The sequence below is a fragment of the Lacerta agilis genome, chromosome 7 (genome assembly GCF_009819535.1).
Source record: "Lacerta agilis isolate rLacAgi1 chromosome 7, rLacAgi1.pri, whole genome shotgun sequence".
NCBI lineage: Eukaryota > Metazoa > Chordata > Lepidosauria > Squamata > Lacertidae > Lacerta > Lacerta agilis.
This window is the reverse complement of record NC_046318.1, coordinates 2,773,599-2,798,199: the sequence shown is the minus strand read 5'-3', so window position 1 is coordinate 2,798,199 and position 24,601 is coordinate 2,773,599. Positions and strand designations below refer to the sequence as shown.

Here is a 24,601-nt window from a genome sequence, read left to right as displayed (position 1 = left end):
CATCGGATTTTGATTTGAGACTCCGCAGGACTTGTGCTTGTGTAGCCAAGCTGCACAACGCAGCCACAAGTGAGTGGTATGTATCAGAAGACTTAGGGTAGCCCTGAAGTTTGAAAATGGCAACAGCAGGGGATATCATGTGGCTGGAAGGTGAAGGTGAGCAGTGGATGAAACGGAACGGCTGGAACGGGACAGATAGCACATAGATACATAAAGGGAAAGAACCTTGTCTGGCTATGCCACTTCTGGTTTCACTCTGAGAAACAATTCCTAAGTGTCCCCGGGGATGCAAGTGAGAACTGCCCAAAGGAATCAATGGAGAAATTAATTTCTTTCCATGGAGTTGTGACTGGGCAGCGGTATGTACCTTCCTCAAAACACAAATTTCCTGCTACGTCTAACAGCACTTATTTAGTGTGAATATTTAAAAAAAACAACCATGCTAATGCACATTCGAAAGCAAATGTAGCTCATTGTCCTCAAATTCATAGAATCAAAGAAATCTAGAGTTGGAAGGGATGCCAAGGGTCATGTAGTCCAACCCCTGTAATGCAGGAATCTCAGCACGAAGTCCCTCGTCCGATTTTGTTTGCGGGGTGTGTGTGTGTGAGAGAGAGAGAGAATCTGCCGCCGGTTCACCGCCAAAAATCACGGCTTTCACTTTTTCTTCGTTCTATGAGCAACTATTTCCCCGACTATGAGCAGGCGGAGGATGCGGGGGGCGGGTAAATGTAGTCAGATGTAGCAGATTCCACATCGAAGGAATGGTCACTCTGCTTTCCCCACCCCTCCGACGTCTATGGCCCAACTAGCGACTCAGGGGGAAGGCTCGCCTGCCATTCTGAAAACGGGCAATTCCCCAGGGGCGGAGTCGCAGGAGAGGATGACGCGAGCGCCGTGGGTGACGCATCCGCCAATGGCTAAACGGCAATTAAGACTATAGACATAGGAATTGAGACCCTAGATATAGGAGGGGAGGAATCCTTAAAGAAATAGTCGAAGAGCATGACCTTAGAACAAACTCTCAGCTTTGCTTTGTTTCTGAAGAAAGACATCCTTCTGCCTATTCGCATGTACACCTAAGTCCAGTGTCTTTTATAGGTAGGGTTCGTGTTGCTGTTTGTTTGTTTTTTAACTTTCGCGACTTAAAACATGGCTCTCAAAAGTCGGCGCCGAGCTTACAACGTCTATGGTGTGCGCCGCCTCCGCCTCCGCCATCTTAATTCCGGGCAGCCTGCCGCTGAGGTGTCCTTTCAGCGAGCGGTTCCGCAAAACGGGCTGAAACCGGCGGAAGCGGCAGAAGCGAGGCTGGCGTTGTCAGGTGGGGCTGCTAAGCTCGAGTTATTTCTTTCTGGCCGCCGTGTTGAGAGTGTGGCCCTTCAGGGGCTGCGTGGTGGGGGGGGGCGCGGCGGGCGTTCATAATTGCGGGGTCCCTGTGCTCTTGGGGTGGGGAGGAACTGAGCAGCGCCGGACATTTGGGGCCTACCTTTTCTCTCCGACGCGGGCAGCCTGTGAGCCTTCAGGTAGGCAGCCACGCGACTGGATGCCCCTCCGCGGCTCCCTTCTCCCTACTCGTAGAAAACTAGCACGCCATTGCCGTTTTCTCCTTTACATGCTAGCTTTCTACGTGCAGAGGGGATTGCGTGTGGAAGAAAGATTATTTACTCTTGTAAAACGCATACCTGCTCTCTGAACTAGTAAAGGTAAAAGAACTAGTACGTTTAGGGTGTGTTGAATATTTCAGCTTTCAAATTCTAAAAATGAGGGGTGCCAGAAAGTTGTAGCGGGACTTGGGAATTCAAAAGCTATTTTGGTTAAATTAATATGATTTGGTTTTGCTTGGTAAGCGAAATGTGTATAAGCAGTAGTATTTTTTTTGAAAAAAAGAGGCCAGAACCCTCTGTGAATGCCTCCCGTGTTTACTTAGAATGGCAACAGCACCCACCTGAGAGGTGCCGGAACTGAATTTCGGTGAGTTCCAACTGAAAAAATACCCCTGTGTGTAAGATTGCATAAAAATCATTAAAAATGACACTGAAGTACTTGCAGTTATATATTCCACATTCTCTAGACATTTTCAGAAAGTAATATTAAATTTCTGTGGTTTTCTCGGAGCACTTTATGTGTTTTTTTAATCAAACATAGACTTACCAAGTTAAATGCTGTCCAGTCACAAAAATAACAGCAGATTTGAATTCATCACACCCAAAAATTCTGTCCTAGGCCCATTGTTGTTCAACGTCTTTATAAATGATTTGGATGAAGGAATTGAGGGGATGCTCATCAAATTTGCAGATGACACCAAACTAGGAGGGGTAGCTTATGGCGCAGAAGACAGAATCAAAATTCAAAATGACACAAACAGATTGGAGAACAGGGTGCAAGCTAACAAAAGGAATTTCATTAGGGACAAATGTAAGGTTCTGCACTTAGGTAGGAAGAAGCAGATGCACATTATAGGATGGGGGACGCCTGGCTTATTAGCAGTACATGTGAAATGGATATAGGGGTCTTGGTGGACCACAAGCTTAACATAAGTCAACAGTCTGATGCAACAGCAAAAAAAAAAAAAAAAAAAAAAGCAAATGCTGTTCTAGGCTGCATCAACAGAGGTTTAGTGTCCAGATCAAGGGAAGTAATAGAACCCCTCTATTCTGCCTTGATCAGACCACACTTGGAATACTGTGTCCAATTCTGGGCACCACAATTTAAGCAGGATGTTGACAAGCTGGAACGTGTGCAGAGGAGGGCAGCCAAGATGATCCAGGGTCTGGAAACTAAGCCTTATGAGGAGCCCTTGAAGGAGTTGGGTATGTTTAGCCTGGAAAAGAGGAAACTGAGAGGAGATATGGTAGCTATCTTCAAATACTGTATCCTAAGGGCTATCATATGGAGGAGGGAGCATGTTTGTTTTCTTCTGCTCTGGAGGGTAGGACACAAACCATTGGCTTCAAGTTGCAAGAAAGGAGATTCCAACTAAACATTCAGGGAAAACTTTCTGACAGTAAGAACTGTTCAGCAGTGGAACAGACTCCCACAAGAGGTGGTGGACTCTCCTGCCTTGGAGGTTTTTAAGCAGAGGTTGGATCCATCTGTTATGGATGCTTTAGCTGAGATTCCTGCATTGCAGGTGATGGGACTAGATGACCTTTGGGTTCCCTTCCAACTCTTAAGATTCAACAGTTCTATGAAAAGCATATTTTAAAGACCCCCCAGTGAAGAAATTTGCCAAAATTAAGTTTCAACCCCCCCTCCCATGTCATGCCCTACTAGTACAGCCCAGATCAAGATGAGGCTTTTTCTTTTTCTTTCTTCCTTTTTTTTGGGGGGGGGGATACATTTTTATTTTCAATAACATGAACAGGAAAACAACTGAAGCTCCGCCTGAGGTGTTAATAATGACCATGGTACAACTTGAATTAGCACATCTTTTTTGCGTAGCACAGACATGCCAGAGATTCACATGTCTTCCCTGTGAACGTTCCTGTTCCATTGGGTGGAATAAGGGGCCTTTCTGCCTGCATTTTTATGTGATATAAGTGAAAACAATGTTTCATCTAATGGGGTCTTCCTTTGAGAGTCCTTTCATAACTGTTCCTGTGGTGGGCCCTCCTTTGGCGAGAGCTATGCCTCAGGGAGGATGTGGCTACTCGGGCAGGGAGGCACAATGGAGCTTCTGTGTTTAGATGCTGTGTATCTTAAATACTTTGGACAGGCCGCTGTGAGGAGCACTGTTTGCTCTGCTTGTAAGCCTGCAATGGGTGTTCGACCAGAGGGTTCTATGGTACGAATGGGGAAGGGAGTTGCTCTGGTGATAAACTTGAGTCTTGCCGTGCGTTAATCAGGCATAGAAAAGATGTGTGATACCTTGTTCAGAGAGGTTTGGACACTAGCTGATAGACCAAGTATTACTCAAAAGTAAGACTCACTGATTTCAATGGGATCAATTTCCAGGTTAGTCTGGTTAAGATTGCAATCTTAAGTGCCCGTCAAATTGCTACTGTGGCTTCAAATAGTTGTGAACAAATTTGTTGTCTGTCTTTGCAGAAACATTTCTATTCTATGGCGACTTACCTGGAGTTTATTCAGCAAAATGAAGAGCGTGATGGGGTGCGTTTCAGCTGGAACATATGGCCCTCCAGCAGACTGGAGGCCACAAGAATGGTTGTCCCACTGGCCTGTCTACTGACTCCTTTGAAAGAAAGATTAGACCTGCCGCCTGTCCAGTATGAGCCAGTATTATGCAGCAGACCAACTTGCAAAACTGTACTTAACCCACTTTGGTATGACTTTCTTTAATGTCTATTGTTTCAGTGGAGCCATATTTTGTTTGTGACCTTATTCTGCAAAGCTCAAGACTGCACATTTTTCTTAGAGTAAAGGAAGCCCTAAATTGGAGTTTTGTAATTTAAACATACAGTAGCAGGTTCTTCCATGTCCTAACGGCAAGCCTGTGTGATACATTAAGATTGTATCATGATCCATTCATGTTAAAACTGGGATGGCATACCCAAAGTACATTAAGAGAAGGAGAATATTATTTTGGGTCAGAGGCACCGCATTGCTCCCAATATTGAGGGGGCCCAGTGTCGCGTACCTGTGAAGTCACATGTGTGGTGCACATTGCATGCATGTGATATCACACACACAGTGCGTGTGCACAGTCAGGAGGATGTCAGGCATGAAGCCCAGAGCCTTGTGGCTTCAGTGGTTGGTGGCTCCTCCTGAGCAGTTTATTCTGCTCCATGCTCAGCTCAGACCCCTGCCAACAAATATTGAGGGGGCCGAAGACAACACTGTGCCTAGGAGTTGGTGCCTATGTTTCCGATGTAAACCTTAATCATTCAAGCAAGTATATATAAAAGGATGTCCTATAGAGGAGGGTGAAAGGTTGTTTTCTGCTGCTCCAGAGAAGCGGACACAGAACAATGGATTCAAACTACAAGAAAGAAGATTCCACCTAAACATTAGGAAGAACTTCCTGACAGTAAGAGCTGTTTGACAGTGGAATTTGCTGCCAAGGAGTGTGGCGGAGTCTCCTTCTTTGGAGGTCTTTAAGCAGAGGCTTGACAGCCGTCCGTCAGGAATGCTTTGATGGTGTTTCCTGCTTGGCAGGGGGTTGGACTGGATGGCCCTTGTGGTCTCTTCCAACTCTATGATTCTATGATTCTAAGTAAGCCCTGCAGTATGCATGAGAAGTGTCAAAACTTAGAAACCAGGCATTCCATCCTGGGCAGCACAATTGCACTAGGTAGATATTTGGGCCATTGTGTTGTAGTTAGAGCTCTAGATTGAAAAGTATGCTTGGAACCTCCGTATTTTTTATATAAATTTAATAACCTAATACAGATACACAGGTAGCTGTGGTTTCGAAATTGGATTATAGGACTGAGTCTGGTTTTTGTCGTCCTTTTATTCTTGTTTGCAAATTGCCTCCCCACAAAAAGTCTGGCTTTTGCATTATGTGTGAAGTAAACCTGGATATGCTCTTTAAATGTAATTGAAGAACCCTGATCACAAGTAACACTGAACCTACCTAGAGAGGATTGGGAAAGAATCCATGCATTGTAGGCAAGAGAAGAAGCACAATCCTGTCACACACACAAAACCTAAACAATGACTGATTGTATGTATGACATTGGAGTCACAATGATACTATTTATTTCCTAAGGCAATGCAAATGTAAGGAAACAGGTCTGGCAGTACTTACTCTTGTCCAAAGGCTAACAGGTTAAATGAAAGGGCAAATAGCAAGCCTGAAAAAGTGTCCCACTCCAGGAAGGGACTCACAGATGCCTTGATACTTGCCAGTCAAAATAGCTCTCCTTGTTGAGGAGCCACTTGCTGAAAAAATGTATGTTTGCCTAATTGGCACTAATTGAAAGTACGGCTACTAGCAACTGAAATGAAGAAATTAAAGTTGGCTTTTATGAGGCAATGCCAGTAATAGGAATTTTCTCTTAATATCATTAGTTTTGTTAATGTCATATGTTTGCCTTGAGGCTGTATATCAAAGACCTAATACCAATTATTTGAGAGAGAAATGGAGCACCCTGACATATACTCCCTTAAAGCGCAAGTTTGATATATCACAAGGATTTTAACAACTTTTTTTCCCCCACAGTCAAGTTGATTACCGAGCCAAGCTTTGGGCTTGTAACTTCTGCTTTCAGCGAAACCAGGTGGGTGCAAAAATATAGGTTACATATTCACTAACTTAAAAAAAAGCTTTATTGGTGCTGAAGTGATTGTATTGTCCCTCTCCCATTTGCCCAGATCAGTACACCTTTTTAATGTGTACTGCGAATGTACAACTTTGACCAGTGACATTGACAAAAATGCTGCATAATTTTTTTTAGTTATTTTTTTAGTTATTGTTATTGAACTGTCATCAGTATTTGCCATGCATTTGGTTGCCTTTATGAACCGGGTACATCATTATGTGTTGCCTTTATTAGTCAAATGACAGTGGCTCAATTCAGACATAGCACCAAATTCTGGTTCATGCTAATCATAGTTTAGAACCTTAGCTGAAGCTTGAGCTTCTAAACCTACAATAGGAAAACTCTGTTTTAGAGGTGCTTGACTGCTTTCATTTTCCAGCTGCTCAGCGTTGATCTCTGATAGTCAATTCATACATCATGCCAGACCAAGAGTTTGCACAAACCATAATTTGCAAACACATTCCAAATCATGTCATTCAGATGTCCTGTTAAACCATACATAAGTTGGGTGTTAATAATGATTTGGTGTGGTGTCGGACTTGAGTTTGTAAGTTATCTTGACCAACCACTTGAGCTGGTTTGCAAATCCTGTAGCCTGATTTCCAGTTTAATCAGAAATTCATCCCAAATGGGCAGCTGTCATTTTTTAGTAGAATGTGTAATTAAATTCTCGTGTTTTATTGAAATATAATTGCTTGTATATAAGTTGCATTACAAGTGAGCTTTGACATATTTTGATGTCCTAATCTTTGGTGTGTTTCTCCAGTTTCCTCCAGCATATGCAGGGATATCTGAAGTGAATCAACCAGCAGAGCTTATGCCACAGTTTTCCACAATTGAATATATAGTCCAGGTAATCCTTTGTATGTTGTGTTTGAAACTCCACTGTGTTTATTTTAGTATCTTTCTGACAGTAATCTTAAAGTGTTTAGACCATGGTTTTCTGTAAGGAAAAAAGGGAGTATTCTATGTAGTAAATAAATGTTTTTTCTCCCACACAAGCGTGGTCCTCAGACACCCCTGATCTTTCTTTATGTGGTGGACACATGTTTGGAAGAGGAGGACTTGCAAGCTTTGAAGGAATCGCTACAGATGTCTCTGAGTTTGCTGCCTCCTGATGCTCTTGTAGGGTTGATAACTTTCGGCAGAATGGTACAGGTTCATGAACTGAGCTGTGAAGGCATTTCCAAAAGTTATGTTTTCAGAGGCACTAAGGATCTAACTTCAAAACAAATACAGGTATGCTTTGCTTTAACTTTTATATAAAAAACCCCTAACCCAACCTGGTCTGCCACCCAAAAATTATTTTAAAGTGCAGTCTTCTGGGTTCCTCCAATTCTGATATGTATTTTGATTGTCAGGATATGTTGGGTCTTACAAGGCCTGCAGCACCTGTTCAACAAGGAAGACCTCATCAGCCTCAGGAACAACCTCTTATTTCAAGCAGGTATATAGTTTTGCAAAGCAAACTGTATTTAAAAGGATGTAGTTGACTGGCTTGCATGAAACTTCTAAAGATCCTTGTCTCTATAGATTCCTTTGCATGGATCAAATTTGTAGATTTTTGACTATTTTGAAGCAGCTGCTTTTATATATTTAGGAGAGAAGTGGCATTTACAGAATATTAGAATTGTAGAGTTGGGAGGTACTAGTCCAGTCCCCTGCAATGCCCAATGTGGGGCTCAAACCCACAACCCTGAGATTGAGAGCCTTACTGACTGAGCTATGATGGGCAAAGCTATGATCAAAATAGCTTTTAGCAATTTTATCCAATTTGCATCTTCATTTTGAAAAGATGGAAAATCACCACATGAAATGCTATTATTAAAGTAGGATCAATAATTTAACACTTTGAGGGCATATGGATTCATTCAAAAATGATACCTGGTTCATATATTGTGATGCAATTGGGTGTCTCTCCCCCCCCCCCATTATGTGGAATTTTATATGCTGCTGTGTTCTCATGCTGATACCCTTGGGGTCCTCCAGCAAACAGATTTATTGCTGCATGAGCTTTTCTAGGCTAGAGCAAGTGTGGGTGTAAAAGTGATCTTGTATGTTCTGTCTGGGTTGATAGGCACAGTTTGTATCCTGTAGTGCCCAGCTTGCTTCTGCTTGTATTTACTGATATTTCAGTAGTAAGATAGGAATGCAAGTAACCTGAGAACTTTACACATCAAGTTTGTTCTCTGTAAAATAAAACACAGTGTACTTTTATTCTGAACTTCTGTAGATTTTTGCAGCCCGTTCACAAAATTGACATGAACCTGACAGATCTCCTAGGGCAACTGCAAAGGGACCCATGGCCAGTAACTCAGGGAAAGCGACCCCTGCGATCCACTGGAGTAGCTTTGTCGATTGCTGTTGGATTACTGGAGGTATCTTTGTTATGCTGGTGGAGGAAGGAAGTGAAAATTATTTACTGCATTCAGTATCTGAAACTTACATTGTTGAACGTGCCTAATTTTTTAAAAAAAAACGCCGTATGGTGTTCTTTCAATACTGCTTTGGAAATGAGATATTTTAGAATTGCTTATAGTGATATATGAAAAGTAATAACTTGTGATTGCTATCTGACAATGATGTGTTGAAAGTGCATCCTTTCTGTATGCGATACCTTCTCCACCATTTTAATATAAGGCTGGAAAAGTGATTAAAGAGCATGAGCAGTCCTTATTCTTCCTAATGAAAACATCAGACTCGATGGATTTCTTTTTTTCTTAATAAAATAACTAAAATCCCCAGTGTGGTTGATGTATACTGCCTTTGCGGACTACATTGCCTGCTGATATTTCATGTGTGTTTTCTTCTCTTCCCATCTCCAAGGGAACATTTCCAAATACTGGGGCCAGAATAATGTTGTTTACAGGAGGTCCACCAACTCAAGGGCCAGGCATGGTGGTAGGAGATGAGCTGAAAACTCCCATCCGTTCCTGGCATGATATAGAGAAAGACAATGCCCGGTTTATGAAAAAAGCTATGAAGGTAAGGGTTTGTCTCTGCTGTAAACTCTCTCTGTGTAAGGATTCTGCTGGATTCTGGCTTTCCAGCAAAATATATAGTTTCAGGAGCTGTTCTGAATTTCATACAGAGTGGAAATGTTCACCTTGGGTTCAAACAGTTTAAGTCAAATGCATGCTTCTTCTTGAATAATCTTCTAAATCGTTTTTTAATGCAAGCTGAAGTGGCTAAAATCTCTAATAAACATCCTGGATGTAAACTTTTCATATGTCTGTTGTACTAGCTGCTCCTCTGTAGACCATGATTTATGCTGCTTTCTCTTCCCCCTAGTTGTTTCTGCTAAGACTGTAGTTTTCAGTCCTGCCTCAATGATTTTTTCACAAATTTTAGTATTTGGGGGTAATCAGTTCTGCCCAAACAAAAGTGATTAGGGATAAGTGACCTCCACATTTGCTATGCCACATGCAGCTCACTTGGTTAGAGTGTGGTGTTGCAGGTTTGATCTCCATAATAGTCCTGCATTGCAGGGGTTGGACTAGTGGTACTCAGGGTACCTTCCAACTCAATGAATCTATGTACAGTACTAACATATGCCTGCTCATATTCATGTAGAGCTTTGGAACTCAGTAGTTGTTACATTTCAGTTTGACACCCATGGTTTAATGGGTTTGGCACTCTGAATCCCATAGCTGCCCATGCTATTGTTTACCTGTTTAATTTGGACAACTTTTTGTTGGACTACATATTACATCAAATTCCCCGACCGTTGGCCATGCTAGGTCAGGGTGATGGGAGTTGTGGTCCAACAACAGCTGGAGGACACCATGTTGCTCTAGGATTATAATATTTAATCATATTGGTAATAAAATATATCTTCAAAATGTTTGTTATGTTTTCCTAGCATTATGAGACGTTGGCTAATCGCGCAGCTGCCAATGGACACTGCATTGATATTTATGCCTGTGCTCTTGATCAGACTGGACTTCTGGAGATGAAATGTTGTGCAAATCTTACTGGGTATGTTCTCAGTCCTCAACAGGAGGGTGTGCCTTTCTCTGTTTTCACATCGTAGAGAAGGGATAAATTTCTGGATTGGTCCACAGTCTCTTTCCATGACTAGGAGGGGCAAGTTTTCAGTCTAGGGTTTTTTGAGTGGGAGAACAGAAATAATTGCAGTTATTTACTTCAGTCATTATCATGTATATAAATCCAATTTCTGGGCTCCTCTTCTTTTGCATACTACAGTGTTACACTCAATTGTAACTAAGGCCTCAAACCTGTATACTTAAGAGTTTGAATTCAGTAGGAGAGTGAGAAGGATGGTTGGTTTATGTTTTGTAACCCAGCAGCAATATTTCACTGTAACACATTCTTTTCTCAGGGGTCATATGGCGATGGGTGACTCCTTCAACACCTCTCTTTTCAAGCAGACTTTCCAGAGAGTGTTTAACAAAGATCCCAGTGGAGCATTCCAAATGGCTTTTGGGGCCTCTTTAGAAGTGAAGGTGAGTGTGGCAGACACAGGCTGTATTTTGAAGTTGCAGGGCAGTTTGTTAGGTATTACTGCTACACTCTCCTAACTTTGGAGGAATTGATAATATAGTTGCCAACTTCAGTCTAAACCCCTTCCTTATTCACAGTGGGGTGGTGTACAACATTTTCACATAATAGTGGGTAATGGCCCTACTCAACAGAGGTTCCCCATAACTTGACATTGTCTTGTTTTATTCATTTCCCCCCTCAAAATTCCACTTTCTCTTTCTGTACTTTGCAGAATTCACAATTTGAAAACAAGGAGTGTTGTGGGGAGGATTTATCAGGCTTTGGTTAGGGTGGCTGCTAAGGGGACTTCAAGGGACCCAGTGGACAATTGTTATTACTTTAAGATTACTTCAACCTTCTTTTCACTTTAGACCTCTAGGGAGCTGAAGATTGGTGGAGCAATTGGACCGTGTGTATCCCTAAATGCAAAAGGGCCATGCGTTTCTGAAAATGTAAGTACTGTATGTGTATGGTTGCTGTTTGTTTAAGTTATTTAGGTGGTATGTCAATGACACAAATGCTATCATAAATAAAATATTGCTGAAATAGTCTTGTGGAGTTTAACGGCTCAGTTTCTAGTGAGTGGTTATCTTATAGGTACAACAGAAAATGATGGAGTCAATGTAGAAAGCTGGGGAGGTGTCCGCCTTTTTATTGCTGTGAGTAGCAGAGTTGAAATCAGGTCTGCCATGAGGTTTGATCTTGTCCCATATGAAGAAGGCTTTCATTGAAAGGATATAGGATGTTCAGCTGCTAAGCAGGTTCTTGGCATCCAATTCTGGGGGTGGGAGACCCCCCCCCCCAAACTGCAGCCTGCCACATTACAACTTGGATTTTTGCTTCAAGGAGGAGAAACATGTGGGTGATACCTAATTTTGCTTTTTTCCAGGAATGCGCTGTGTGTGTGTTGGTCCTCTTTTCCAGAAGGAAAAAGTATATTTATGTTGCCTCAGATTTGAGAGTTGAGGAGTTCCCTTATAAAATTAGGTGTTTTGACTGGTTTTTTTTTTGCACAAGTTCATTGAAAAGAGTTGGCTGATTTTGTTATCACAGTGTTTTTTTTTTGCACTTTCCTTCATGTGGTATTTTAATACTATATTGTGTGTTTGTTGCCAATACTCTACATTTGTCACCCAGTATGATATATCTTATTCTTTAGGACAGGGATGGAGAGCCTCCAGCCTGCAGGTTTTCCCATTTGACCCACAAGTTCATTTCAGCCAAGCCATACCCACCAGTCCTACATCTGACATCATATATGAAGTCAGGTGTGGAGCAGGTAGAAGGCCTGTCTCACGTGTCTCAGCCAAAAGAGGACATTCAGGCACTTACAGTCAGTTGATTACAGTCAGTGGTTCTTGAGAAGCCCTTTTCAAAGTACTGGGCAAGTCACCTGACATCATGCTCCACCTACCTGTTAGACGGGACCCGCTGATCTTATCCAGTTTCACACTGCTGCTTTGGGAGGTCAGGCAGGAAATGGAGACTGTTGAATGCAGTGCCACAATTTGTCAGGTTTGGTGATGAGGATAGAGTGAGCCAGTTGGAGGGTGACCTGTATCGCCCAGGACTGGTATGAGGGGCAGATCGTGAAGGCGGTTTCACTCAGTGGTATATCACTGGTGAAACTGCCGCTGGTCCTGAGTCTCTCTGCTACCAGCGCCCAGTGGACTGAGGGAAAAGCAAACTGCAGCCGGGTACGGGAAGCAGAGGAACTCAGGAGCAGCGGCAGTTTCACCAGTGATATACCGCTGAGTGAAACCGCCATCATGGTCTGCCCATCATGTGGTTGCTGCTCCCCTCAGCCAAGCAGCTAATAGAGTCCTCATGGGGCCCACCACTGGCTCTTGTGAGCCGGTGGCAGGGTGTGGGCTCTGCTAAAGTGCTCCCATGCCCCAGCTGAGATAGCCCTGATTCCGCTTCTGCTTACACACGAGCAGGATCTTGGCTGCTCAGCTGGGGAGCAGGAGACTCTGTGCCCCGCAGCTGAAGAAGTCTAAGGGTCAAAGACTGATGAGAGCATTTTCAGGATATTGCCAGAGAGAACAGCTGGCCATGAATTACAAGAAAACCCAAAGCACCAAAATTCTGACACACTTTTTCTACATCAAAGGTGGTAAAAATATACCAACAGTGTTCCAAGCTAAACCCCTAGCACAGTTATTATATGGGGCTCAGATTTGGACAGGCACTCACTTTGGATCTACGGAAGCTGTCCAATCAAAGTTCTTAAGGCAAATTTTCTCTGTACCACCCTGTGTCCCAAACACATCATTGCGCCTAGAGGCTAACCTTCCCTTGGTAGAAAGATGGATCTGGCATAGGACACTTAACTATTTGCTTTGCCTAAACTCAAATCCCCCTGGTCTAATATCCCTAGTGCTGCAAGATTGTCACAAGAGCTCCTGGACTAAAATTGTTTATCACCACACTTTGAGTTTCAGTAAAGAAAACAGTCTAATTTGTCAGCGCCTAAATGATATTGAGCGCCAGAACAACTTGGCCACAATAAGGAAATTTTGCCCGTGGTATGACTATTTTCCACCTTCCCATTTCAACTCTCTGGAACCCTATTTGCATAACCTAGCAATCCTAAAACATAGACATGCTTTTACCCTCACAAGATTGAATGCATTGCCCTCGGCTGTACTTGAGGGACGATTTCAACAGATTCCACACGAAAAACACTTATGTCCCTGTGGAGATGACAGTACCAAATCGGTGATGCATGTCCTGGGTTGCACTCTTTATAAAGACTTGAGGAGTAATGTTATCACCCCACTTTTATTGTCCATTCCGGGTCGCCCAGCCACTGCCACACTGTCCTTCTCAAGATGAGCAGGTGACAGCAAAGGTTGCAAGGTTTCTAACTGGGGCAATTAGAATAAGATCCACTATTTGACTATTTATTCAAAACCCTAAAATGTATTTTATATAATTGACTTTTTATTTCTATTCTTTGTATATTGTATTGTTGTTATATTGCTATGGCCAATGGCTGACACAAATAAAGATTCATTCATTCATTCATTCTAAGGGACACCCGTCCCCTTGCCTCTGGCTTGCACAAGGTGGAGATGGGGCTGGGGCTCCTTTCGACTTCTCTGTGGAGAAGTGTGGGTGTGCGCCCCTCAATAGAGAAGTTTAAAGGTGCCCCCAACTCACCCCCATTGCAAGCCAGAGATAGGGTGGGGGTTCTGTTAGACACGCCACCGCTGCCTTGCCAGGGCAGCAGTGGTTGAGTGTGCTTGCCTCATCCGCTGCCACCTTGGCACAGGTCGGGCAGCCTCTCAGAGGGAGCCTGGCAGGCTCTGTGTGCCCAGGAGGAAAGACAGAGCCCTCCCTCCCAGTGAAGTCAGCTAGGCGGTGGTGCAGTCTCCCCTTAATGCTGCTGCTGGGCCCAGCGCTCATCAACAGCCTCAGGCAGCCCAGCTCCGCAAGGCACAGATAGGGTGGCTTGCCCACTGGCTGAGAAGCACACAGAATCACCGCGTCCCTCTGGGTCATGTGTGGACAGGAGGGCTGTGGGGCTTGCTCAGCACAGGCAGAGGGAGCCTCTTACATCTGGCTGGCTGGCTGCTTGTTTGCCTCCACGCAAGCAAGTGGGATGGGCAGCAGGTCTCTTTCCTCCTGGATGATCCACAGGGAGGAAAGAGATTGGCCACCCCGCTTGCTTGCAAGGAGGCAAACACACATGCCAGAGAAGCATTGGGGCTCCCTCAAGCTGGGGGGCTTTGGGGGGAGCCTTCTGTAAGTGGGGGGAATGGAGGGGAAAAGATTTGTGCTGAAATAGGAAGTTGGGTACTGTGTGAGAATAATGGGGAGGGTGTTTGTCGGTAAGCAGTCCAAGCAAATGCCTGTCTACTCATAAGCAAGCCCTGCTGAATTCATTGGGGTTAAACTGGCATATGAATCTGCAAGAACAAAGATGAGCTATGGTTCATATTTGTAGCCATAATGTAAGATCTGAATATTTTGGATTCTCTTATAGGAACTTGGGATTGGTGGCACATGCCAGTGGAAAATTTGTAGCCTTGACCCCACCACAACTCTTGCCATTTATTTTGAAGTAGTAAACCAGGTGAGCCTGCATATTTATTTGCCTTGAACGTTGTACGTACATTATGAAACATTTCTTTACTGCGCTACTCAAGTCAAGCAAATTATCCATCCAAAGATTATAGCTGCTCTTTTTTGAGCAATGCTTCAAGCTTAAGAAAGTATGATTCCAAGCTGCATCCTTATTTTCTTGGCATGGGGGTTGCCGCCACCCTGTTCTAACTATTTCTCATAATTCAAGCTGCAATCCTAAGCACTTATCAGAAGTAAGTTCCATTAAGATCAGTGAGTTTTACTTCTGAATAAACATTCATAAGATTACACTGGCAGTCTAGTTCTCATTAGTTTGGCACTGCACAACAGTGTTTGTATTTTTTGGTGGCTCCAACAAACTGTTGATTTTGAGTATGCCATACTGCTTTTATTTTGTTTTCATTCTGTAACTGCATGATGTTTTCAACCTGCCCTTAAAATATAACTCGTATCCTAAAGGAAACTTCTGTTTGTCTGGTTTTCAGCACAATGCACCAATACCTCAGGGTGGCAGAGGGGCTGTCCAATTTGTTACACATTATCAGCATTCCAGCACACAGAGGCGCATTCGTGTGACTACAGTTGCTAGAAAGTGAGAACAACTTGGTGATATTTCGCTGTGTATTGGCTTTATGTCTATACTGTTTAGATTGTGTTGCTGCTTCATATAGAGTGTACATATTTTTTCAGGAATTTGGGAGGGAGTTCGGTGTGTCCTTTAATCTTCAAAAAACTTACCTGGAAGGGGAGACACCTTGATCATGAAGGAGGTTTTCCCAGGGTGGGGCTCATCCATTGCACTGTGGGTGTGCTGACCCCTGCGATTTCCCCAAATGCAGGAAACTCGACTGCATAATTGGTGGTTTGAGGGGACTGCGTTTGCGCTTTCCCCTGCAAAAAAATCAAAATCTAAGTTTACCAATTGTTGCTGTTATTAGTTGGGCAGATGCGCAGAGTCAGCTGCAGCACATAGAAGCTGCATTTGACCAAGAAGCAGCTGCTGTCCTGATGGCTCGACTCGGTGTCTATAGAGCTGAATCAGAGGAAGGGCCTGATGTCCTACGATGGCTGGATAGGCAGCTAATCAGACTTGTGAGTATAATTAATTGTAAGCCTGTGTAATCTTAGGACTCAGTTATTGTTTAAGCTGATTGGACTACATTCTGGTGAAAATGTTTCAGATTGTGGGTTTTTTTAAGACCAGCTGGTATGAAACAAAATTTGAATAATCCATTCCAAATCCATTGGCTAAATCAGAAACATTGGGCTAGTTCAAACAATTCTGAACTCTAGTTTAACATTACAAGAACAAGCCTACACACCTCTCAGGCTTGCATACTCCCTTCACCTCTTTTCTTCTGGCATGGCCACAAAGAGATAAAAAGAAATGGCCTTCCCCTTTAAACTATTCAGCATTTCCTATTGCATCTGAACTCAGTGATAAATCGGTAAGTGTAAAAAGTAAACTTTGATCAATGAACAAGCCAGGATTTTAAACCATGGTATGGTCTTGGCTTATATGAACTAATCATAATTTAAACTAACCCAAGTTCCCCCAACTTCTGATCTTAACCAGCTTCAAACCATTGTTTAACATCATGACTTCTGCAAAACTAGTAACCATAGTTTTCTGATTCAAAGGAAACAAGAAAGTGTGATTAACTGGAGATTTCTTGACTTAATTGTGGCTCTCACAAAGGGAAGAGCAAAGGGGCACTGAGTACAGGCAGAATGCTTGTTCATATCTTGCCTTGCTAGCTGAGATGGTAGTCCAAAGCCCAGCCACTAAGTAAAGCTCTCAGATGTCTAAATCAGTGTTTGTGCCGCGAGATGTTGCCTGGTGTGCCGTGGGAAAAATTGAAAAATTACTTTATATATAGTCAATATAGGCACAGAGTTAATTTTTTTAACATTTTCTAATGGTGGTGTGCCTCGTGATTTTTTTCATTAAACAAGTGTGCCTTTGCCCAAGAAAGGTTGAAAAACACTGGTCTAAATTGAGCTTGTGTGTTTTGTTATTGCAGAATGAGTGACAGTTTCCAGCAGTGAGCAGAAAAGCATGGATGGGGAACCTGTGGCCCTCCAGATGTTATTGGATTCCAGCTATCATCAGCCCCAGCCATCCTGGTCAATGGTTGGGGTGATGAGAAGTATAATCCAGCAACATCTGGAGGGCCACAGGTGTCCCACTCCTGATGTTATGCAGTTGATGTGATATAAGCACTTGATTATCTAAGGATCAGTTTCTCCATTAGTAATTTTAAACTAAACTGCTTTATTAAATCCATCTGTGACAAATTTTATTCTATTATGTGATGAAATAAACAGGCTTTTTCAAATTTCTTGGTAATATGATGTGATCTGTTCCTTTTCTTGTTATGTTATGTTATGTTATGTTACATTATACTGTTTAAAACATTTAAGGTTTTATTACTATATATCTCCAACAGTGTCAGAAGTTTGGCCAATACAACAAAGATGATCCAACTTCTTTCAGATTGTCTGATTCATTCTCTTTGTATCCCCAGGTAAGAGGATATTTTTTTTGGGAACTTTAAAAAAATTGGAACAATTGATAGGAGATAACAGTGGGGTTCCAAGACTCTTATGATTAAACAAATTATTTAAACAATGATGTGTTCTGTGTTTGTGTGACATTCACTGACTTAATTTAGAGAGTTGAATGCAATCAAAGAGGAGGAAATGTTATGGTAGTAGTTTTGATTGGTATTCTACTGAAAATCTCTACCATTTTCTGTGTCCCATGTAGTTCATGTTCCATTTGCGGCGATCTCCGTTTCTTCAAGTGTTCAATAACAGCCCAGATGAATCTTCCTATTACCGCCATAACTTTGCCAGACAGGATCTGACTCAGTCTCTCATCATGATCCAGCCTATACTCTATTCTTATTCATTCTATGGACCACCTGAGGTGATTTGCTTTCATTCAGACCAAAGTTATAGTAGATATTTCTGTATATTTTGGGAAAGATGTTAAGCTAGGAGTAAAGACCCCACATTTTGAAATATCAAAATGTTTGTTTTTAGAGTCTTACTGTGTGTATATGTTGGTGAAAATGTGCATCCCAAATTGTTAGAAGATCTAAAATATTTGTTCTCTGTTCTTAGTTATTGAAGAATAAAAAACCCTAATGAAATGAAATCTGTGTTATAGTATTTAAAAGGCAGGGTGAGGAATTTGCTCCCCTCAAATAGTGGGGTCCAGAAGTTTTGCTACCTACTAACCATTGATAAGTGTGCTGAAGTTAAATATCTTGATTCAAAGATACCAACATAATATGGAGAAGTAGCTATTAATATTTGGGAAGAGTAAAAGATGCTATGTTAAAAATATGTATTTGATTTGCTCTTTGGGTGGAGGGGAGTTGTTTGAGAATCTGCCTATTTTCTGTTTAGTTTTGTTGTTTGAAAGTTGAGGTTTTACAAAAGCTATATTCCACATCACTTTTTCAATAAGATACCGGTACTTCTATGACTAGTGATTAATGTGATTAATTTTTTCCTTTTTTGCTGCTTCTAGCCTGTACTTTTGGATAGCAGCAGCATTCTTGCCGATAGGATCCTCCTGATGGATTCTTTTTTCCAGATCGTTATCTACCTTGGTGAGGTAATGTGCTAATAACCTTTTGTTGAAACTGAATGCTTCCTGTGAGGTGCTAAAAAGTGCAACAAGCTCCTGGAAATATATTGTCTATTTTATAATCTTTTATGTACAGTTGTACCTTGGTTTTTGAACAGCTTAGTTCTCAGAAGTTTTGGCTCCTGAATGCTGCAAACCCAGAAGTGACTGTTCTGGTTTGCGAACTATTTTTGGAAGTCGAACATCCGACAGGGCTTCTGCAGCTTCCAGTTGGCTGCAGGAGTTTCCTGCAGCCAATCAGAAGCCACACTTTGGTTTCTGAATGTTTTGGAAATCAAATGGACTCCTGGAATGGATTCTGTTTGATTTCTAAGGTACGACTTTATTGGATAATTATTCTGGGATCCATATTCTTGTTTGTTTTCCCAGATGCTATTGCCTTGTGCCTTTATAATTTGGTGAGTGGGGTGTGTGTTTAACCAATGTTCTTGGCTTAGGAATAATGCCAAACCACAGTTAAAGCAAGCCTTTATGAAAAGGAAATATATTCTATAGCAGTGGTTCCCAATTAGCCAAGTACTGTGGACCTCCTGTTTTTCGTTTTCTTCTTAAATATTTTTTATTAATTTTCCATTAATAACAGACCAATGGAGGCCACATTAATACAATACCAAATCATAACAAATCATTATACAATCAAAAGAACCAATTAATCAGTTCCGAATTCAATGTTTTTGGATGACTTCCCGTGTTCCAGCTTTCAGGAGTTGATGTTATTCCTTGGTCCTGCTCCATTTCTCTTAATTAGTCCAAATACCACCATTCCGATCTTAATCCTTTGTTTTAGCAGCCACTGGTGTGGTGATTTTTGTTTGTATTTAACAAATCCATTTCCATTAACTTGCAGAGGGAATTTATATCTTGTAATTCTGTGTGTGAAATACTTGTTTACATTCTTCTTTTCCTTCATGTTGTAATCAATCCTCTTCAACATTGCCCCTCCTTTGAGGACTTATTTCTTATTACGCCACAGTTTCTCCATTTTGCCTCTCCAAAACCGAAAGCACTCCAGCGTCGAGCTGTGACTCCTGGCCTACTTCCAGCATTTGTCTCCTTTGAACCTTTCCAACCTTCTAACAAGCTGATGTCTTACCAAAACCATAATAAATCAGAATTAGAGCCCCCTTTAGTAGGCAATGTCACAAGTCATCACAGTATTTCACACAGTCTATTCTTTCAAGAACTCAGTAAAGAAAATTCCAAGTTCTTGTTGAATCCCTCTTGCATTCCATATATAGTTGTAATCTATTAATAATTTCATTCCATTAGTAATTTATTTATTCTTCTTCAGTGAAGGCTTGTCGAATCATAGCACAGCAAATATAATGTAAATATAATGTAAAAAGAGAACAAAGGCTCCCCTTCACTTACATAGCATTCCAATTATGATGAGAGTCCTCCCCAGATCAAAACCTTTGCACTCAGTGGCTGATTCATTTAGCAGGTTATCTTTCTCCTTCATCCAGAACATGTCTGTTTCTTAAGTCCAAATTCAGATCCATCTTAAAAGAAACAGAAGTACCTCCAATATGTGCAGTGCTATGCACACTGATCCCTGCCCCTGCATTCCATCGGAGCAAGAGGCAGTTATTGGATGATCCGCGAGTGAAAGCTCTCTCCCCCCCCCCCCGACCCTGGTGGGAAGCTTGCAAGGGTAATTACTCCCAGATTATCCTTAATTAACTGCACGGCTGGCATCCGCTATTGTGGGATCTGCTGTTTGCCATGGCGGCTGCACTGGAAGTGGACCTCCTGTTTTTCAAAAGCCAAGCCATGGACCCCCTACTTTTGAAAACGTTGATATCTTTGTGGTAGTTTTTGTTACGTGAATGGTGCCACCATACTCTCCAACATGTCCCATCGCAAAACTGGGATGTGCAGCTTCTGGGCCGTGCTCCCATGTGAATCATGTGGGCCTGGAACTGCACAGGGCCCCATTCCAAACATCTTGCTTCTCCTTTATGTCTGAACAAGGTGAGATGAAGATTCTGCACTAACACAAATCATAGATTATGAAGCAAAAACACAGGCTTGTTTGTCGGTACCTAATAATAAAAGTCAAAACACTTTGATTAATCCCTCATTCTCTTTCCTTTCAGACTATTGCCCAGTGGCGTAAAGCTGGCTACCAAGATATGCCTGAATATGAAAACTTCAAGCACTTACTGCAAGCTCCACTGGATGATGCTCAAGAAATTCTGCAGACAAGATTCCCAATGCCACGTTACATTAACACGGAGCATGGAAGCAGTCAGGTAAGGCACAGCGTTGCAAAGGTGTGGTGAAGCTTAACAGAAATATATGTAGAAGTGGATTTTGAACAGATCTTGATGCCTAGTCCGAAACGTTTCGTTTTATCTTTACCAGCTATATTAATAAGTGTGTATCACAGCCATGCTATAAAATGTATTGTATGTTTCTTTCTTGCGCCAAAGGTTACTGTGCTGGTCATTGCTTAGGATGTCAACTCCTGGGAGTTACCTGTTTTGATACAGTTTGTACCTCTTGCTCATCTGTTGATTCTCTCAGGCTGTTCTGTTGATTATTTTAAGATTCCTCCAGGAACCTTAGAACACTGATTCTACACAGCTATCCTGTAGTGTAGGTTAGTATCATCAGTAAGTTGTATCCTGCCCACTGCAACAGGGAATCTCAGAGTAAACAGCTGGGCTGGCTTGGTGTGCTGCTTTGTAATGTGTTCAAGATGTTTGGGAGTTTCTCTTAGCTTGAAAGGCAGCCATTAACTTGCTTTTTCAGTAAGCAGACGGCTGCCTTTTGAGCTAAGAGAAACTCCCAAACGTTACAGTCATCTACAGTTGTATCACTTTAGCTCTGACTTCATACTTGAGAGATGTCATGCCCCAAACAAATGTGTATTACTACTTTCTAATAACTTATTTGAAATATTGTTGTTGTTCAGTCGTTCAGTTGTGTCTGAGTCTTCGTGACCCTATGGACCAGAGCACACCAGGCATGCCTATCCTTTTGAAATATGCCAGTAACTATTTGAACTATAAAATCAGCAGACTACTTTTTTGTAGTGGCAGAATTCTTCCTTCCTTCCAAGTTCCTCTTCTGTGAAAGTTCCCTGCTTTTTATTTATCTTGAGCTAAGAAGGGCAGTATACATACAATCACTTGACAAATTCACGTGGACATTTAGGATATAGTGATAAGCTTGAGATTTCATTTTGTATTATGTCTAACCTACTTTCTCATTTTGGCTTTTATAGGCACGGTTTCTATTGTCTAAAGTGAATCCTTCACAGACTCATAATAATCTCTATGCATGGGGACAAGTAAGTAATGAAATACCTACTCCTGTGTTTAAAGTGTATATTTTTATCCTGTATATGTATTCACAGTTTAATTTACTACATCAAAATTATGGAGTAGGGATGTGGGCATTGCTTTTGGTATTAAGGAGGCTTGGTTTTCATCCACTTTCATCCAGTCTCCCAGTGGGTGTGGGACAGCCAATATGCTGTAAGAAGTGTGACATAAAAATGCACAAATTGGAACTAGGATATTCTGCAGTGTTTTGAGGGGGCAGGAATCAAAGATGGTGTACATCAGTCATGAGGAACATGTGGTCCTCTAGATCAGTGTTCCCCAACCTTGGGCCTCCTGCTGTTTTTGGACTACAGCTCCCATCATCCCTAGCTAGCAAGGCCAGGTCAGGGAAGATGGGAGTTGTAGGCCAAAAACAGCTGGAGGCCCAAGGTTGGGGAACACTGCTCTAGATGATAACTGACTCCATCTTAAAACATCATTGGCTATTGGACATACTATTGGGGCTAGTGGGGTTGGAGTCGAGTAGCGTCTGAGGGATAGGGCTGGGTGATATCTGGTTTTCAATATCACAATATACAGTGAGGGGGGAAAGTATTTGGACTGGTCATTTCTTCGTCAGAGGGCAAATGGGCAAATTTAGCAGGGGATCAAATACTTCCCCCCCTCACTGTAGCTACTTGTGCAGATCTATTTCACTCCAAGCAATCTAGTCATTGAACATCTTAGAACTTAGCATTTAAGAGGTAAGGGGTTGATTCTGTGTATATAAATTTGAAAAGGAACAATGGATTAAAGTTTCTTCCTCAACTCTGTATGTTTATTTTATAACATTTTTCCTGTGAAGACACAAATTCACACTTTAGGAAACTGCAAAAAACAAGCATCTGTGATAATATCTTCTTGTTAGAAAAACTGCCCCAAATAATCTTACAGAAACCTCTGGAAGAGCATGACATTGTGAATGGATTAATGGAATTCATTTACAAAAAAAATTAAATATTGCATATACAGTAATGCCTCATGCTACATAATTAAAAACAAATCCTTATTTCCTGATGAATAGCCTTTGGACTATAATGTAACTTAAATAGAAAACTATCTTTAGAAAGATTTTTCCTCCAAAAACATTTTATTTTTAAAAATCCAATTTAAATTTTTAAAAAATCCAATTTAAATTTTAAAAATCAGATTTTTTTTTTAAATCATTGATTTTTATCCATCCTGGTGCATTCATACCATCCATTCTGCTTGCCATCTGTGTGTACATACCTGCAAAAGAATTACATTGAATCCATCTGCAGTGGATTCTAGTTAACAAAACCTTATGCCGTAATTAATGTAGTATTTTAAGTTGCTGCAAAATTTAGTCTGTGTTGTAGCAAAACAGCAAACATAGCTAACCTTCCAGAAAAGTTTAGTTAAGTCTGTCTAGTATAAGGCCTGTGAGAAATTAGAATAAAAATTGTAACATAGATTAGTAGAGCTAAATTAGATAGTTTTGTAATCTATGGTTAATTGCACTTAATCTGTCCAGTTACCACTACCCCTGCCCCCCTGGTTACATTAGCTTTGGTTTTGGTGTTAAAATGTAACTTCTTCTTCCAGGAATCTGGTGCTCCAATCCTAACAGATGATGTTAGTCTGCAGGTATTCATGGATCATCTGAAGAAACTGGCTGTTTCAAGTGCATCATAATTTTGACCTGCTGAAGAAATCCCAAAAAAATCGTTGAACTAAGTGAATCATGCTACTGATTACAACCTGCCAAGAAACTGATAACATTCCTACCCCTCTCTCCAATCGATTTTTCTTATTGATTCTATATAACAAAGATGTGAGGGAGTTTTTATTTTAGAGTTAACTTATTTGTATTCCTTTTGTTTGTGTTCTGCCAATTCCACCTTTTCCTTCATGTCATTATTACAAAATGATAAACTATCTCACCTGTTGTCTCCTATAACTCACCTTTTTTACTTGTACTTAAAAATAGTAATAACAATAACTGAGGAAGGTATTGATGCTTGGTGCTGTAACTAGCTAACTTCTTAATTGCCTGGTTTGCATAAATGCAGTTAAACTTTGGCATTTGCATGTTAAAAGGAACTGAACTGAAGTTCTAAAGAAACACCCAACATTTCCAAATCGGTATTAGATTTTTTTTCTGCTTCTATGAGCTGTTTAGTGTAGCTGTAAATTTCAAATCTGGGCACATACTCTGGATACTGTATAAGAGGCCAATAGCTTCTGGGGAAAAGCCCCTGTTATTACTTTACCTTTGAAAATATCTCTTACCCACAAGAGTATTGCCTACAATTAAGTAGGCACAGTGAATTAGGGGCTATAAGGGGAAGGAAGGGCTACCTGGAGCTGCTTTATACTTGAGAAATCATTAATCCATCCAGTTTGAAACTGTCTACTAGAACTGGCAACAGCCCTCAAGCCTTGTGGTCGTGCCATGAAGGATGTCAGGCATTGAATCCTGTGTACAATCCCTGAGCTGTGCCCCCAGAATCAAAGGGAATTCACCGATGCCATTCTATAGTTGTGGATGTAGTCTTTACCTTTTCTAACTGGTGGAGTGGGCTGAGGTGCTACTGAAGCCCTGGCTTGAGAGGCTGTTGATGTTAGCTGTTGGCTAGTGAGGGAGAAAAGAGGAAGAGTTGTTTCATTATGAACATTTAGCTGTTCAACCTTATTCTCTTGATCTTTCAGTGTGAGTATTTCTTGAGACAATGTGACAGCTCCTGATATTTTTAACCTTTTTCTATTGTGAACCACAGTAATAATACTAAATCTATTGAATCTCTGATAAATTGCTTAGTTCTTTC

At 41.5% G+C, this 24,601-nt stretch overlaps 1 protein-coding gene and 1 non-coding gene across 3 annotated transcripts; both read left to right on the top strand.

The window, feature by feature from the left end:
• The first annotated feature begins 1,234 nt into the window (after positions 1–1,234).
• SEC23B (SEC23 homolog B, COPII coat complex component) lies at positions 1,235–24,601 on the top strand. Of its 2 annotated transcripts, none has more exons than XM_033154135.1 (20): positions 1,235–1,321; positions 4,048–4,283; positions 6,125–6,182; positions 6,991–7,077; positions 7,227–7,463; positions 7,586–7,671; positions 8,458–8,602; positions 9,051–9,209; positions 10,087–10,202; positions 10,567–10,690; positions 11,099–11,179; positions 14,719–14,808; positions 15,305–15,411; positions 15,758–15,911; positions 17,270–17,347; positions 17,590–17,751; positions 18,361–18,447; positions 20,580–20,735; positions 21,713–21,778; positions 23,379–24,601. In XM_033154135.1, the coding sequence occupies exons 2-20, from the start codon at positions 4,063–4,065 to the stop codon at positions 23,466–23,468; spliced, it is 2,304 nt and encodes a 767-aa protein (XP_033010026.1). In that variant the 5' UTR covers positions 1,235–1,321; positions 4,048–4,062; the 3' UTR covers positions 23,469–24,601. The 2 variants fall into 2 exon arrangements, with proteins under 2 accessions (XP_033010026.1, XP_033010027.1); XM_033154136.1 differs by lacking the exon at positions 1,235–1,321 and adding an exon at positions 1,625–1,703.
• LOC117050510 lies at positions 15,550–15,713 on the top strand. Its single transcript, XR_004427089.1, has one exon. It is a non-coding gene; the product is annotated as a U1 spliceosomal RNA (small nuclear RNA).

Coding starts and splice junctions, on each gene's coding strand:
- SEC23B (XM_033154135.1), top strand. CDS start 4,063: ATGGCGACTTACCTGGAGTTTATTCAGCAAAATGAAGAGCGTGATGGG. Junction 4,284..6,124: donor ACTGTACTTAACCCACTTTG/GTATGACTTTCT, acceptor TTTCCCCCACAG/TCAAGTTGATTACCGAGCCA. Junction 8,603..9,050: donor TTGCTGTTGGATTACTGGAG/GTATCTTTGTTA, acceptor CCCATCTCCAAG/GGAACATTTCCAAATACTGG.